Below are 15933 nucleotides of genomic sequence, written 5' to 3'. Positions count from 1 at the left end.
CATCGAGCGTTCGGTATAAATACTTAAGTGCTATGGAACTAATGTAATGTAAGTACATAATGTACTAGGAAATACAGTACTTAGGTGAATCTTAAATTAGGGACTACTATAAACTCGGAGCTGGCTCGGTCTCAGCCCAGTCTCAGTGCGGACCCAGTCCACTCTCAGCTCGGTCCTAGCTCGGTTCCAGGCCAGTTCCGGCTCGTTCCCAGCTCGGTCCCCGTCCAGTCCTGGCTCACTCCCAGCCCACTCCCAGCTCGATCCTAGCTCGGTCCGAGCCTAGGCTAGCTCCCCTTAAGTAAGGCGGGCTATATATGTAATAGTACTAAGGGAGGCCTATAGGAGTACTAGTAGTACTATATATTTATTCTTAACTTCATTCATAATTATTTCAGGCTACTAGTAATTTTAGTAAGTACTCTAATTTATTCTCCTCCTCTTCCTAATCTACTTATACTATACTTAAGACTTAAGAAAAAAATATAAATTATTGTCGCTAGGCTAAGTACTAGTCTTGAAAGTTACTATAATCTCAATACTAGTAAGGACTCCTGCGCCTCTTGATACTTAGTAAGCTGCGATCTCCTCTCGATCATACTGGTCTTAATAGTACTTATATCAGTGAGAAGCTATGACCCTCATATTGAGCTGTGATCCGAGCTCGAGAACAGCTTGAGAAGCGCTTAATCTTAGGTAAGTCTTATCTCGATACCGACTTAAGCCTCCCTAGGGGAGTACTAAGTATAATATAAGTAAATGAGAGACGTAATTCTCCTGATATGGTTAGCGTGCTTCCTATAACTGTATTAGTTACTAAAGTATAAGATTATACTTGTAGTACGCGTATAGTACACTTTCTATCTCTTCCCGTTATTAATAGCCTGCTTGATACTTAGTATAGAAGTAAAGTAGTACATACCCACAATGAAACGTGGGGGATCTTTGACTAAGCACTGCTTCACTCCATGGGCTTCTTCTTAGTCCGCTGCTGCGACTTGGGCTGTGAGACGTCGAGTACTAAGAAGGGTGGATCTTAAACATTGCCACAGCGCTGTGGCAAGCTGGTGTACAGCACCGCTTGGTGTATGCTAGTGGCCGTCGATTAATGGAACGCGTGTCTGAAGTCGATGCGTCAAGGTGCTTTCGCGAACTTGAGTGAGATTCGAAAGCACTTTTTGGAACTTTGGCGTAAGTAACGACAATTCCTTGACGAGAACCAGTCGAGGCATTCATTGGAGGGAGTATTGCCACCGAGACGGTCGTCTTCAATGCATGTGCGACCTGTGTGGGTATTGCTCACCCTCCTGCCGGTCGTGGTTGTCGTTGTGTGATGACGCTTGCTGCCTGCTGCAGCGCGAGGTGATCGTGTCTCCAGGATGAGGATGCCGGTCAGTAGCACAGGGGACCTGCACTTGCCGCCCGGCCCCGGCGTGCAGGCCCTTCCCGATGGCAGACCAGCATGCGCAGGACGCCTGAGCGTCTGGGGAGGTCGTGAAGTCCCCAGTACCCGTGCATTCATAACGGCCTTTGAGGTAGTAAGTAGACTTCCGGCGCAGGGAGGTCCGGACTGCATCCAGTGGTGCTGAAGATCCGGTGACGCTGGGTGCAGGGTCGAGGCGGAAAAGTCTCGCCAGTGCACGGGCACCAGCTGGCTACCAGAAACTCCCCTCGACGTAAACTGATTGATTCCTCGGGTCCAGTCACCGACGACAGACCAAGCCTCGACCCGACCGCACCGGGCCTTTAAACGTGAGCACTGATATTGAGGTATTGTACTTAATTCTCAAAGGTCCTTGCCAGATTGTAGGTATTGCTGAAGTACATAGTTCTTCCTCTTTGGATGCTGTGACGATGAAGCGCGCTCGTAGAAGCTGTAAGCGTCAAGGGCCAAGCAAGGCTAGAGGTGCATGGTAGGTATCGAAATGTGCATTGACCAGGAGTTGAAAAGTGAAGGTCGTTGGTGATAAGCCGCTCTTGCAGATGGATGACACCAGATGCCAGTTTGAAGACAGACAAATTGCCATACGGTTCAGGGTCGCTCGGATACAAGGATGGCTTCACAACAGTCGTATGCCGATGACTCTTCTCAGCCTCGTAGGCGTCGACCATGGCTTGTGACGGGCTGTATATGGGGTTCTGTTCTGCCGCTGTTTGCATGTTCTGACGCAGCAGTGCTTCGTCCATGCATATGCTGGACTCGGACTCCGACAGTAAGGCTTTTGGGAGCGTGCGTGGTAACACGAATAATGAAGATAGGAGCTGTCATGCCCGCGAATAATGAGAAGGAAAGGTCTTCAGAATGAGACCCGGGACTCCACGACTCGGTGTCGATGACCAGGAGGGATGGAGTCTTCAAAGGACGCAGGCAGAATAACCAGATAAAGTTTGAAGCGGTGTGGAGCGATGTAACACAGTAAGTTGTGAGAGAGTTTGAAGGAACGAAAGAGGACCAAGAACTTGAAACCCAGGAGAAAGCAGCAGATAGGACACAATGATGAGCAGCTCGTTGACGAACGAGAGAGGATGCGAAAGCTGGAGAAGGATCCGACGGCGGTGGTGATTACGAGGCTGAACTGAAACACATCTAAAGGTTCAGTCAGCCGATTCAAACTTGTGAACTTTGGACTTATCTCATTTGTGGGATGGACGACCCAGTCGTTGCGGTCAGGATGTGTAATGTCGCAGGCTTGTAGAAGGCCTGAAGGTCAACAGCAACTGACTCGTCTGTTGCAAATCTAATTGCACCTGCTAATCGAGGAAGCTGTATGCCAGGCAGGAACCATTGTGAGGGCATTTACGTGAATCAAGATCAGTCAGTAAACAACAAAATGGACCTCCGTGTTTGGAGTATCCTCGGGAGGCACTGGTAACAGTTGAAGGTGAGGTGAGGAGCAAAGTTGCAAAAACTCACCATTTCCTCACTTGTCGCTTTACTTGGCGTCGGCATCAGCCCTTTGGAAGCTGCTACTATGCACTGTGGCAACAAGTGATCATCAAAAAACAGCAGGCGAAACCCTCGAAATTTGAGACGCAAAAAGCAAAACAAATTGTGTGACGAAACTGGCAGAGCAAGAGGGTGATTCCGTTTGCAGTCTTCCATTCTCGTTCAACGAAACTCGTAGATGTTTGTAAGACTAAAATGTCATGATCACCTCGGGCGCCTCTTGTCCGCCCGAGACCCATCGGAAGGAATGAAGCAAGCTGGTTCCTGGGCTCCCTGAACCCAAAGAGACCTTGTAAGAGAGCCGAAAGAAGAAAGGTATGGCTGCACGCTTGGTGCTTGGAAGGTTCCCGCGTGTCTGACCGTCTAGTGGACGACGACTCCATTCCACTGAGAGCAGTCTACTTGCGTAGCAGTTCCCACAGCGAGACCGACACCGCTGTTGCCAAAGAACGCAGCCGAGGCACCACTGTCGCTGCAGAGGTCGAAGTTGATGTTAGCACCGTATTGGTTGGTGCCTGAGAGACCGTTTTGCGAGCACAGCGGGTTGCCATTTGCCGGGCAAAGGTTGTTGATCATAACAACGACGGAGGTGCCGGCGTTGCTCAGCTTGTTGCCAGATGAATCGGTCTGACCAACGAGCTTCCAGCATGTGCCGCAAGCAGGACCTTGACCTTGGCCAGGACCAGCACCATACAGGTTCTGACTGACGGCAGCGCTGAAGCCGGGTTTAGTGTAGAAGGAGCAGGCGGCCGTGTTGGTGTTGCAGTTGGGCGAGCCGAAGGTATCTCCCGCACCATAGTGAGTGAAGGATGCCTTGTACGTCAAGCCACCACCGGACGACGGGCTGGTTGGCTGGCTTGGCTTGGCACTTGTTACTGTATTGGCTGGAGGAGCCGCAGGGCTGGAAGCTGGCTTGCTAGCAGTAGCGACTGGCGGAGCGGATGTCGCTGGCTGCTGTGGTCCTTGCAAACATTGGGAGTAGTACGGGTTCTGGGCCTGGCAGGTCCAGCCTGATGTGCAGGTAGTGCCCCCGGTCCAGTTGATCCCACCGCCTGAGGAAAGTCAGGATGTTGCAAAGTAAGAACTCAATATACTGAGTACTTACATTGGCCCCATGGTTGCACGGTGGCAGTGGCGGAGACCGCGGGACACACCAGAGCGGCACCCGCGAGGACGCAAGCAGCAAATGATCGATACATGTTGCTATGTCGGACGTTGTGTGGATTTCCCCTGGTGTCTGAGTAGATAGACGAGTGAATGGTGTGAAGGAAACGTGAGAAACTTTGAAGGCAAGAAACGAACGGATACTCGATCGACGAGTGTAAAGAACGACAGGCTGCTACGAGCTTAGAAGACATCAAGTCGAGGTGGCCATGGCGACATGTTATATACTCCTTGGGCCGCGAGCATATGCGGGTCATGAGACGACGTTCTTGAGGAGGGCGCACGCAAAGCCTGCCGTGCCGAAGTCTGATGTCGCTTAGATCATGTTAGGCGAAAGCGTTGTGGAGGGAGGCCCTTGTGCACCCGGCCTCGATTGTCGCACCACCACACTTCTGGCCAGGAACACCATGGCTGACTGTACCATCATAGACAGGCAAAGCTTAAGCATGCCGTGGACCGGCCGTTGGGAAATTGATGTGGTCGATTCAGAATGGAAAAGGGAGCTCCGCTGATTTGCTGGGTTGTCCTTAAATCTCCTCGGCAGCGAGGCTTGCACAACCTAGAGTGGTCTCCATGGCTTGAAACCACCCTCACCCCTGTACATTTAGCGGCCGGTGAGCCCAAGGCTGAAATCCCAAACATCGGTTCAAGGGGGTAAGATCTGGCTAGTGCTCAGGCTCTCCAGTTCAAGATCCACCAATAGATTGAAGTCTGGGGGTTCGGCGATACTAGTCTTGCCTAGAGCCCTGCGTTGAGCACGTCTTCGAATTGACCATCACTGGTAAGATGGTGAATCGCTGAGGTAACAACGTACATAGTAGCCAGGTAATTTTCTCCCATGACTTTCAGCTCGGCGGTACCACGGGAACAAAAATCACAAGTTCTGCTGCCATGAGCTGCCTAAGCCGCCCACTTGGATATAGCCTGATTAGCATTTGGTGCTGCGGAGGAGATTTGACATCGGCAGTAGGTTGTAGTTTGGCCCATGACCACCTCGCTCCTTGACCTTACCGGCCAAGGAGTGGCCAACAGAACTGGTGAGTGTTTTGATCTAGGTCCTTCGATGTGACACCTTCATTGTGAAGCATTTGTCGTACAGGCGCAGTCCACCAGATAAATGCAGTCTCCCAACCACGTTCTCAGCAGGAAAGTGAACAGCCACAACCCTTTTGTGTTTCCCGGCTGAAGGAGGACCCTTTCGTAGGTCCTGTTGATATGTTCCCGCCTGACTTTCTAATACGTGGTGAAGGTACCGTCTAGTCATGTCAATATTGACTGCCTTGCTCGAGCGAACAAGCTGGCGTCCTCGAGGTTATACCCTGTGCTCTCACCCTTGGACGGGATTGCATGTGCCGCGTCCCCGGCAGTATTGCGGCCTTGAAGCACCGCTCCTCTCGAGGAGCAAGTGCGCAGACAGGACCCAGCGTTCAGTGATCTGTTGCGTCGATGAGGAAATCGAGGCAGCCGATGGCACTATTGCCCGATTGATCGTTCACGTTGTGCCTGATCCCGTCCTGTTCTGACCCACACGCCAGCCAGCCTTCTTTCGAGATGACACCTTTTGTGTCCATGATGGTTGCCGCGAACTGCTGTTTTCTGTGTGGTCTGTAGTAGCCGGCCACGAGACAGCCTCGTCTGGACCGGCAAAACTCGTAACCCTGTATCTTTCCCAGGGAACCCTTGGTTTCGTCTTTCAACCGAGCGAAGCCATAGACACCGGCCATCCCAGTATGTTTAGAGCGATGTTCTCTCCAAATGGACCGACCAGGCTGGTCCAGACTAAAGAAGGCATGCCATCGTAGCCGAGGAGCAAAATCCAAGGTCATTGACTCATTGTGTCACCATCGTAGACATGAACAGGTATCTGCTCGTCGAATGCGATGATCTGGGCTGGTCTGCGACCGTAAGCGAAGCAGACACTGTCAGGAAGTTCAACACATTCGGTAAGGGACTGCACCAGGGCCAGTCTGCCCGCATGATCCTGATTCCCTTGGACGACGGTTTGCCAATGCCGTGTTCCTGATCCCCGGTGAAGCTGATCTCGCCCAGTCTAGCGCCAGTCTGGATGGTGAAGAGCTCGGTCTTGTCTATGGAGCCCGAGTGGAACCTCGTGGATTCGAGAGAGGACTCTCAGGTGATGTAGGTAGCGTAGTGCATTCGATCTCAACTCCAGCGCACCATCGAGCGTTGGAGGTTCTGGCCGAAGTTCAATGATGGAGATAGACGGTCTCTCGGGTAGCTACTTGATTGACGCAAGTGCTATAGTACCGACAGGCCAGTGATACTCCTACCAATGATCAAGATTTTCATCCTAGTGCGTGGGATCTTTTGATTTGTTGCGTGTTCGTGAGTCCTTTGGGAAGGACATCTCCATGGATTCCAAAATCCCCTGGCGCTACTTATGTATAGACGAAGGAGAAACTCTTCAGCGTCGGCAGCATTGTATTCGACACGATCTCGGACGCTGGTAGTTAATGTCTACTTACTTAATGTGGTAGGCCACCGTATTCGGCAGCTGCCCTATTGGCTGGCTTCCTGAAGGGGTGGATGTGCTCTGTACAAGAATGCTCAGCCATCCCTGCAATATGCTAACCGCTTCAAGCTTCGACAACAGGCAGAACATTCGCAGATGGCCTGGAAACGTCGGAGCGAGGACAGGAGAATGCCATGGACACCACTCAGCACATCTTAGACCGTCACACCGAACCATTTATCATCCCGCCACTTCAACCCAGGCCAGCCTTCGTCGTCTTGACGACGTGCTTGATGACCTCGATGCTACCCTTGTTTCCAACAGCACCAATACCCATTCCCGATTGCCAGCCCATCTTTTCGAGCATGGCGCGACCTTTATTCCCTGCGCCGATCTCTGGAGCCGAAGCACCAACAACATCGCCATTCATGTAGGTAGCACCGGACATTGTGCCGCCACCACCTCTTCGGGCCCGCGCAAAGCCGGGTGTCCTGGTCTTGGGTCCTGCAGAGGTTCTGAAGGAGTCAAAGACGCCCTTGGGGAAGAATTTCCTTGACTCTAACAGAGCATCGATCTCCCATATCGTGTCGATTGTGAATCTTGGCGTACGAGGTCCCTTGGTGAGAACAGCATAGCGCCCTATTCCATGTCCGTCCCTGCCGTGTGATTTTGATACAAGCTTCAGTGCCTTTGCCAGGCGGTGCATTGCAGCACGTTGCCCAGCGTCCATGGGCGCCAGCTCCAGCGTGTCGGCTTCCTGAGCCATGAACCGTCTGATCTCTGCGCGAATTGCTGCAGGCTGGTTCCGCTCGGCAGCATCAAAGAGGGCGTCCTCACGCTCGAGCTGCTTCTCCCTCTTGCGTGCAGCCTTCTTCTCCCGATCCTTCTCCCAGGTACTGCGGAGGCTCTGGGCAAGCTCCGGGTCCTCAATACCTAGCTCAAATGGCAAATCAGACTTCCGCCCCTTCTTCTTGGGTCGGAGGCTTGGGCGTTCGAAGTCCATTATGTCGAAGGCACCATAGGGATCCTGATCGAGAGCGTCTGCAAATGCTGACGCAGAAGGGAAGTGGTCGCGTTGACGTCTGTTGCGCCTGGAGGCGGTGCGGCTGGAGAGATGTTTCTTTGCTGAGAACGGGATGAACGCGTCGCCAGTTGCGAACTCATCGTCCTCCTCCAGTTCCTCGCCGTCATCGTAGTTGTCCAAATTTCCGTCCAGCAAGAGCAATTCATCGCCGCCCAACCCTAATTCTTCTTGCTTAGCTAGAGCACGGGCGATCTGCTCGTCTGTCATGCGCGACGTGTGCTTCAAGATGCGTTCATTTTCTGCATCCTCAGAGTCAATATCGTCCATCAAGTCGTCATCAGCTTCATCCGCCTCCGAATCTGAGTCCGAGTCTTCGGATTCAGGTGTCTCTTGATTCTTCATCATCTGGATCTCCTCGAAGATACGGACTTCCTCGACTGCACTTGTAGAGGTCAGCTTGTCGTGCAGGACCCAGCGAGGTTCGCTCGCGTCTTTGCCAAGTGGGTTCACGAGGTATTGTCGGCCACTTGGCCGTGTACGGAAACGAAGAACTTGGCTGACTTCGATAACCTCCTCGTCCGTGGTACTGAATTCATCGAAATCCTCCAGATCGGCTGAATCCCAATCGATGGCTTGTTCGATTTGGGTTGGCTTCTTCTTGGCTTTACTGGAAGGCTCGGGTTGCACGCTAACTTTCGACTCAGTAGCACCATCGAAAAATCTGAAGTGCTCAGTTCTTCTGGCAGTCTTGACGGACCGAGCGATGTCGGCTAAATTGTCGTCACTATCGTCGAATGTCATGTTGGCGATGTAGTCGTTGATGAGATCCTCTTCATCGTCCTTTCTGCGCTGGCGAGCACGGCCACGGCGATCAGCGCCATGACGGTCTTGCGTAGGTAATATGTTGTTGAACCTTTCCAAACCCGACGAGCTGGAGTCTTGTGCGGTGATCTCGGGTGTGGCGAGAGGGTTCTGGCAGGGCGGTTTGGCATTGTCAGTTCTCTTTTCGGGCGAAGGTGTAAGAGGTTTGGACGTGGCAGGGGTAAGTTTGGCCGCCGTTCTGGGTACAGGATTGCCTCGACCAGCAAAGACGACTTCGTCTGACGATTGTGACGATATTGACTCTCTCCTGGGCGCAGGCGTTTGTGTCACGGCCTCAGCTTGAAGTTCCACCCGCACAACTGGCTGCTCATTGTCAGAAGCGGATTGCTCAGATGACTTTGCAAGTTCTGGCAGTAGTGTGGGTTCGGAAGGCGTGGGCTGGGTGTCCTCCTTGGCCTCCTTCTCGTCTCCGTCCTCTTCTCCTGTAGCTTTGATCTCGTCCTGGTGTAGATGTCCGGCACTGACGAAAGTGATGCTTTGTTCCCTCAGTTTCAGGGATCCCCAGGCCATAGCGTGTCGCTCAGTGTTCTTAGCAGCCTGAGCCATGCTTAACGGGGCGTTCTGTAAACCACGGGCATTGAAACTTGAGTAAGTCTGCCAGTCGTTGAAAAGCTCGCGGTGGCGGCCATTGGGACCTGAAATAACTTGTCAGGACTGCACCCCGCTTGATATGACACTTGAAGTACCTCGAGACTTGGACTGACCTTCTGACCACGGCGACGGTGAAGGTGAATTGTACCCAGACCAGTAGGCTGACGAGTGAGCTGGTGTACCCCCATTCCTCTTCTTGCGGCCCTGCGCCCGCTGTCGCGGACCCATGATTGCGCGGGGTGGTGATGATCGGATTCGCTCACTTCCACAGGGAGAATTGCGAAGTTAATCTAGTTTCAAGGAGCAATCATGTCACACCAACAAGGTACCGAACACCATATTCACTATCTGCAATAGCCAACCAGTGTGTCAGTATGAATCATGTAGAGGCAAGGAGAGAACAGTCATAGGCAATATCGAAAGAATCGCGTCGGAGGCGACGTTAACAATCGATTGCCATCTCCAACACGGAACTCGCATTGTCATTCCACCAGTTAAAACCCCCGGTAGAAGCCTAGGCGCCCCCGTCTCCGAATGACTGGCCCCGGACTCCGACCTCCCAAGCCTGCGTGGCTGGCACTAATGGTCAATCATTGAAGGCGAGGCTGACGTTGATACGTACCGCTTGACTTGATGCCTGCTTCGACCTCAGTATTGTACAGTATCCTTCTCGTTCGTTCAACCAGCAACAGCCGACTCCCGCCTATAACGTGCTCTGCTAAGACGAATCACTACAAACGCCATTTCTAAACCTGATCCCGAGAACACGGCAATCCTGGACACCATCCGAGCTCTGTTTGCATCCCGTCACACCTCCAGCTCACGAGACCCATCACTCGCTTTAAACAACTACAAGCAGAGGGAGGAGAGCCCATCATTACTTCTACAACCGCTAAACCGACTTCCACCTCAAGCCCATACTCCACTCGGTGCCCTACTATATGCACTCTCCATCACGCTGCAGAACATTCCTCGCCCTGTCCCGGCTCAAGGCGTCATGAATGGCGTCGAGATTAAGCGCTTCGTGCGCTATTTCTATGACCCTCCTCCAAAATATGATGACATGTCCGGCACATCAATATGGCTGCTGGGGAAAGAATACAAGGCCACACCACCGAAGCCGGTAACCACAACCGACCATGACGATGTGGTCGAGGTGGAGTCCTCTTCGGAATCACACGAACCATCAGACGCGGCGAGTGCCCCATCCACTGTCCCAGAGACACAGCAGCAACATGAACAAACGTCGCACCTGAACGCTCCCGAGTCACAAAACACAAGTAGCTTCGATGACGCACAGCTTGTCACAGGTGGCGAGGACACCCCTTCACTATCGAACGACCCTTCGGACCGCGGCTGGCCTATCCCCTTTCTCGATGACCTCGAGTCGCGAGTATGGATGACCTATCGCTCAAACTTCACTCCCATTGCCCGCTCGCATGACACCGAGTCCAGTACCGGCCTCTCCTGGTCGGTCCGGCTTCGCAACCTTACCGAAAGGGAAGGCTTCACTAGCGACACGGGCTGGGGCTGCATGATCCGATCGGGACAATCTCTCCTTGCCAACGCACTGATAATGCTCCATCTAGGGCGAGACTGGCGGAGAGCAGGCACGCATACGTCCCGAACAGCATCTCCTCCTCCGCCATCTAGCGGGGCAACCACGGACACCTCTCTCTCGACACAAACAGAGGCTTCTATCCTCTCCTTGTTCGCCGACTCACCTTCCGCCCCCTTCAGCATCCACCGCTTCGTCCACCACGGTGCCACCTCCTGCGGAAAATACCCGGGTCAGTGGTTCGGCCCCTCCGCCACGGCCAGCTGTATCCAAGCCCTCAGCGCAGAGTGCGCCTCTGCGGCCGGCTTGCGCGTCTACGTGACCCCCTCGGCGAGCGAAGTCTACGAGGACAAGTTCCGGTCCATCGCCCGCGCAAGCGCTACAGATGGCACAATAAAACCCACCCTGATTCTATTAGGGATACGCTTGGGACTGGATCGCATAACGCCCGTCTACCACGAAGCCCTGAAGAGCAGTCTGACATACGCGCAAAGCATCGGCATCGCAGGCGGACGCCCCTCGTCCTCTCACTACTTCATCGGCTGCCAGGGCGACTTGTTCTTCTACCTTGACCCTCACGAAACGCGGACTTCTCTGCCCTACCACGCGTCCTCCGCCGAATACACCGAGGAGGAGATCTCGACATGCCACACGCGCCGTCTGCGCGGACTGCGCATTTCTGAGATGGATCCCTCCATGTTGATCGGGTTCCTGATCAAAGACGAAAGTGACTGGCAAGATTGGAAGCGGAGGCTCAAAGAAACAAAAGGCAAGGCAATCGTGCATGTGCTGGATAAAGAGCCGCCCGTCCCCGGGGAGAGCAGGGAGCGGAAAGAGGCCGTGGACGAGGTCGTCAGTTTCGACGACGAAGAAGAAGAGGATGACGAGACCGTCACGGTAACGGGCAAGGAGGACGAAGAGGGTGTCAGGATGGAAGCGTCCATGGGCGAGTCAGGCGGCACCGCACACCCCGAAGCTGGAGACGATGCAGTCAAGGTTTCGGTGCCACAACGAGACACGGCTGTGGAGGCAGTGTAATGGGGTCATGATGTCGCGACGCATAACGAAGGATACCACTTACGGCAGGGTTAAAGGCTGGGTTGGGTTGGGTTGGGTTGGGCTGGGCAAGTTGGAGTTTCTGAGTCGCTTTTGGTTCTGTGAGGTTGAAAAATGAACGCTCGTCTCGTCACCACGGAGTAGACCAGAGAGTATAGTCCAGTACTCTGTGTTGTTTGTTGAGTGCAACATGTGTCCAGGCCCTCGCAGGGTGAGCGTTGCTTCTTGCTTCTGGCTCCGAAAGAGATCCTCGTATGCCTCTGTAACCACTGGACATCCCCAAGGTAGCCATGATTAATGGACGCATCGCTGTTCCTGCTGCTTGCCGGCGTCATTGGCAACTCAGGCCGAGCAATTGTCAGCGCAGAGGCAAGGTCGAGACGTGGCTGGCATGGTCTCCAGATGCGTGTTCTAGCGCGCAACTCGCTGGACGCGTACCACAACAATAGCGCGCCCTTAGAATCTCAGTCTCCGTGTCGCGTGTCTGTAGGCAGCTATGCAGGCACCGAAGAACGAATTACTCGAGGATTGGAAGTTTTGGACGACTGTTTTCATGCTTTGAATTGATGTCTCAAGTCCCAGCCATGCAGCTGGAGATTCTGATATCTCATGCTTCCGTGTTGGGATATTGTACATAACACAGGAGCTCTTCTCTGCAGGATCGTAAAAGCATGAGTGTTTTGCCGATGAGCAAGCATCACATCTGATAGCTCATTGTTGTCAATGATCCCAATACCCCATGACGCATCGTAATGTGTTGAAGAAAACCCATTTCAACACCGCTGTTCCATTGTGCCCACAAAACCCCATTGCAGATTGAAAGACAAGCAAAACCCAACCATGAACCAAGTACGAACAGGCAGCCACGTCTACTTGCTCTGAGAAGAATACTTGGTGACAGCCTTTGTGCCTTCAGACACGGCGTGCTTCGCAAGTTCACCAGGCAGGATGAGTCTGACTGAGGTCTGGATCTCTCGGGATGAGATTGTCGATTTCTTGTTGTAGGCAGCAAGCTTGGAGGCTTCGGTGGCGACGCGCTCGAAGATATCTGCAGGCAGCTGTCAGATGACTGTAAATGTTGATCGATTGGTGCAGAAGAACTTACCGTTGACGAATGAGTTCAGGATTGACATGGCACGGTTGGAGATACCAGTGTCGGGGTGGACTTGCTTGAGGACTGCAGAAGACGCGTCAGTTTTAGGTCCCAAAGCGATGATCGACGTAGAATGGATTATCACCTTTGTAGATGTATGAGGAGTAGGTCTCCTTCCTCGTCTTGCCGCGCTTCTTCTTCTCGCCTGAGGGAGCTGCTGCCGTCTTCTTGCCGGCTTCCTTCTTCTCAACAGCGGGGGCCTTGCCAGCTGGGGCTTTGCCGCCAGTGGTGGGCTTCTTGGACGCTTCCTTGGGAGCCATTTCTGATATGAGATTGATTTGCGAAAAACGCGAAGTTGGATGATGTGAGATGGTGTTGATGATGGAGTGAGTATGAAGCGTGGATGAGTGATGGATGGATGAAGAAGGAAGGAAAGATGGAGCGTGAAAGGTGGGTGATGGCGACTCTTATACCAGGCGCAAGTGCGAGGAGGAGGGCGCGGGTTGATGCGAGATGGCAGACGTAGCTCGGGGTTGATCCTGGGTAACGGAGTGCGCGATTTTATCAGTGTATTGTTATCGTGTCGATTTTGAGGAGTTTTCAGCCTCTCAGAGTGCAGGATCAGAGTGCTTGGCGGAAAGATATGGTAAGGCAATGTAATGCAGCCCGCGTATTGTCAAGTCCTCTGGAAAAGTCATTTTTGATCAATCTGCGCCCCATCCCGTGATTGGCTGGACTCCTCCTCTGTGATCCAAAAACGCCGCTCCTCCACTGCGCGGCGCCGCATCTTTCATCACAAGCGTCTGCGAGGTTGATCTGGAGGCGCGACTCAACAGCCCGCAACCCGCATTGCCCGCCTGCTCGCATTCCTTTATAACTTCCCTTTCCCTCCCACCATCATCCACCCTTCCCTTCCTCTTCTTCTCATCCATCCACAATCTTCAGCTTCCATCACTCATCTGACACTACTGTCCACCGCGACTTCCATCTCACAAAGCACTTTCCAACCTTTTCAAACCCAACCCCAAAACCTCATCAAAATGACCGGCGGAAAATCTGGTGGCAAGGCCTCTGGCTCCAAGAGCGCTCAATCGTAAGTCATCCATCGATCCGACTTTCTCAGTCTTGTCTTCTACGCGACGCGTCGGTCGCGGTCTGCATATCCGCACTCGAAGAGCATGCGCTGACTTGCATCGCAGCCGATCCTCCAAGGCGGGCCTCGCATTCCCTGTTGGCCGTGTCCATCGTCTCTTGAGAAAGGGCAACTACGCTCAGCGTGTCGGTGCTGGCGCTCCAGTCTACCTCGCAGCCGTTCTTGAGTACCTGGCTGCCGAAATCCTCGAACTTGCTGGCAATGCCGCTCGTGACAACAAGAAGACCCGTATCATTCCCCGTCATCTTCAACTGGCCATCCGAAACGATGAGGAGTTGAACAAGCTGCTCGGACACGTCACAATCGCCCAAGGTGGTGTCCTGCCAAACATTCACCAGAGTACGTCTATTATTCATACTGCATACGCGACATCTACTGACATCGGTTCAGACTTGCTGCCCAAGAAGACCACCAAGGGCAAGAACCCCAGCCAAGAGCTGTAAGCTCATTGTGCAAATTGTTTCTGAACTGGGCTGTTTTTGACATGGGAGTTTCATGACACACGGGGTTATGGGTTGGGTTGGCCAGGTTTACGGGCCATTTTCAGAATTGTGCTTTATCGGCAGCGGAGAGCTGTGTCGTGTACATTATGCTCATTGGCATGCCTATTATCATCATGATCATGGATAGGATGCAGCAAGGGCATGAGATGAGACATGCGAGGGTGCAGAGCGAAATGCTATGCAAAGCAGCGATCATTCGACGACAAATTCAATGATCCAGACAATGATAAACATCCGAAAACTCTCGTCTTCTCCGTTTTCACATTATAACTCTTGAAATGCAGGCTGAGTTGGACAGTCAGCAAGTCTGAATGACAACCCTGATTTCTCGGAGTCCTGCCTGGCTGGGATTTTGTCAATGAGGCGTTAGGAGTCAACAGTCCAATCATGGTAAAATCAACACAGCACGTCCCAGACGCAGTGGAATTGAGCGTGTTCTGGGTGGGATTATGCCATTGGCCCGACAAGCCTAGCCGTGCAAAGCCCGGCGTGGTGGATGTACGGGTCAGTCAGCTGCGCAATAAGAGAGCTAGCAAGCACAAAACAAGGTGCCGTGATACCGCATTGACGAGATTTTGTTCCGTCTGCTTTTACCTCCTTCGTGCTCGGGCAGCAGAAACAGTGTATGTGCCCAGGTGCTTCTTGGTAATATGTACAGTTCGGCCAACCAACCATGGATGCTTTGTTCCTATCATAACCTCTTCACGAACTCTCTTGATGGTGGCGGCAGATCTGGCGCCGGGAGATTTCGTTCATACTTCGAACCTGTAGAGTGCGACGCATCAGTGACCCGAAGCACCGCAGTTTGGGGAACATGTCTGCTTACCTCCAGGAGCGGTCGGCGGCCGGTAGGGGTCCGGGTGCTTCCATTTGTCTAATAGTTTCTCAGTCTCGTTAAAGAGAATCTGTAACCATCATTCATCAGCAATACTCCTTCGCGCAAACAGCGTCATGTCGAATAGGCAGGTGGACGTCATCGGCATACTCTTTGTTGTCTGTGATCAGTGATATTCTTGTTCGCATCGAATAGTGACCGGATGTAAACAGCCTGTCCGCGCCAGAGGTTTCTTTGAACAGCCCAGTCGAGGGCGAGCTTCAGCGACCGTCGATATAGGTCTCTGCCAGCATACAGTCAGCATTTACACCAAGAATGACACCTCATCAATGTGCAATATCTTACCGGACTGCCTTGACGTGAGGGCTCATTGAGGCCATTTTGACCCGCGCAGTCCTCCGCCGGGCAACCTATTCACAGGTACCTCTTCCTTATCAGACGGATGGCGAGGACCGGCTTCTTCGTCTTCTATCCGTCCCGACGCTCTTGGTTCTGTGGCTGTACGCGGCGTTGAAGTAGTTGGTGCATCTGTAATTGAGGTAAGTCGATTGGAGGTGAAGCCAGAGACGGGCAGGCTTGGCATCGAAGCTCCTTGTCTGCGGCTTGTCTCGCCTCGGGCTGCAGGCGGACGGCGGCTCTTTGGCTGCGCGACTTTGC

General features: G+C 53.0%; 7 protein-coding genes across 7 annotated transcripts; 2 read left to right on the top strand and 5 right to left on the bottom strand.

Moving 5' to 3' along the window:
* Positions 1-3307: 3307 nt before the first annotated feature.
* Positions 3308-4143, bottom strand: A1O7_04020 (uncharacterized protein; the record flags this gene model as incomplete). Its single annotated transcript, XM_007758036.1, has 2 exons — positions 3308-3996; positions 4050-4143. 2 exons carry the CDS (start codon positions 4141-4143, stop codon positions 3308-3310), a joined length of 783 nt encoding a protein of 260 aa, XP_007756226.1.
* A 1392-nt stretch (positions 4144-5535) lies between these two features.
* On the bottom strand, positions 5536-5832 carry A1O7_04019 (uncharacterized protein; the record flags this gene model as incomplete). Its single annotated transcript, XM_007758035.1, has 1 exon — positions 5536-5832. One exon carries the CDS (start codon positions 5830-5832, stop codon positions 5536-5538), a length of 297 nt encoding a protein of 98 aa, XP_007756225.1.
* Positions 5833-6834: 1002 nt separating this feature from the next.
* On the bottom strand, positions 6835-9306 carry A1O7_04018 (uncharacterized protein; the record flags this gene model as incomplete). Its single annotated transcript, XM_007758034.1, has 2 exons — positions 6835-9122; positions 9174-9306. 2 exons carry the CDS (start codon positions 9304-9306, stop codon positions 6835-6837), a joined length of 2421 nt encoding a protein of 806 aa, XP_007756224.1.
* Positions 9307-10075: 769 nt separating this feature from the next.
* A1O7_04017 (uncharacterized protein) lies at positions 10076-11674 on the top strand (the record flags this gene model as incomplete). Its single annotated transcript, XM_007758033.1, has 1 exon — positions 10076-11674. The coding sequence occupies one exon, from the start codon at positions 10076-10078 to the stop codon at positions 11672-11674; it is 1599 nt and encodes a 532-aa protein (XP_007756223.1).
* An 887-nt stretch (positions 11675-12561) lies between these two features.
* Positions 12562-13105, bottom strand: A1O7_04016 (histone H2B; the record flags this gene model as incomplete). The annotated part of the gene is made up of 3 exons (XM_007758032.1): positions 12562-12740; positions 12798-12869; positions 12931-13105. The coding sequence occupies 3 exons, from the start codon at positions 13103-13105 to the stop codon at positions 12562-12564; spliced, it is 426 nt and encodes a 141-aa protein (XP_007756222.1).
* A 720-nt stretch (positions 13106-13825) lies between these two features.
* A1O7_04015 (histone H2A) lies at positions 13826-14381 on the top strand (the record flags this gene model as incomplete). The annotated part of the gene is made up of 3 exons (XM_007758031.1): positions 13826-13878; positions 13985-14277; positions 14329-14381. 3 exons carry the CDS (start codon positions 13826-13828, stop codon positions 14379-14381), a joined length of 399 nt encoding a protein of 132 aa, XP_007756221.1.
* A 751-nt stretch (positions 14382-15132) lies between these two features.
* A1O7_04014 (NADH dehydrogenase (ubiquinone) 1 beta subcomplex 9) lies at positions 15133-15656 on the bottom strand (the record flags this gene model as incomplete). The annotated part of the gene is made up of 4 exons (XM_007758030.1): positions 15133-15206; positions 15268-15346; positions 15427-15559; positions 15622-15656. 4 exons carry the CDS (start codon positions 15654-15656, stop codon positions 15133-15135), a joined length of 321 nt encoding a protein of 106 aa, XP_007756220.1.
* Positions 15657-15933: the final 277 nt, after the last annotated feature.

The sequence above is a fragment of the Cladophialophora yegresii genome (assembly GCF_000585515.1).
Source record: "Cladophialophora yegresii CBS 114405 chromosome Unknown aczIN-supercont1.3, whole genome shotgun sequence".
Classification (NCBI taxonomy): Eukaryota; Fungi; Ascomycota; class Eurotiomycetes; order Chaetothyriales; family Herpotrichiellaceae; genus Cladophialophora; species Cladophialophora yegresii.
Note: the sequence above shows the minus strand (reverse complement) of the source record. Positions and strands in the feature narration are given on the sequence as shown.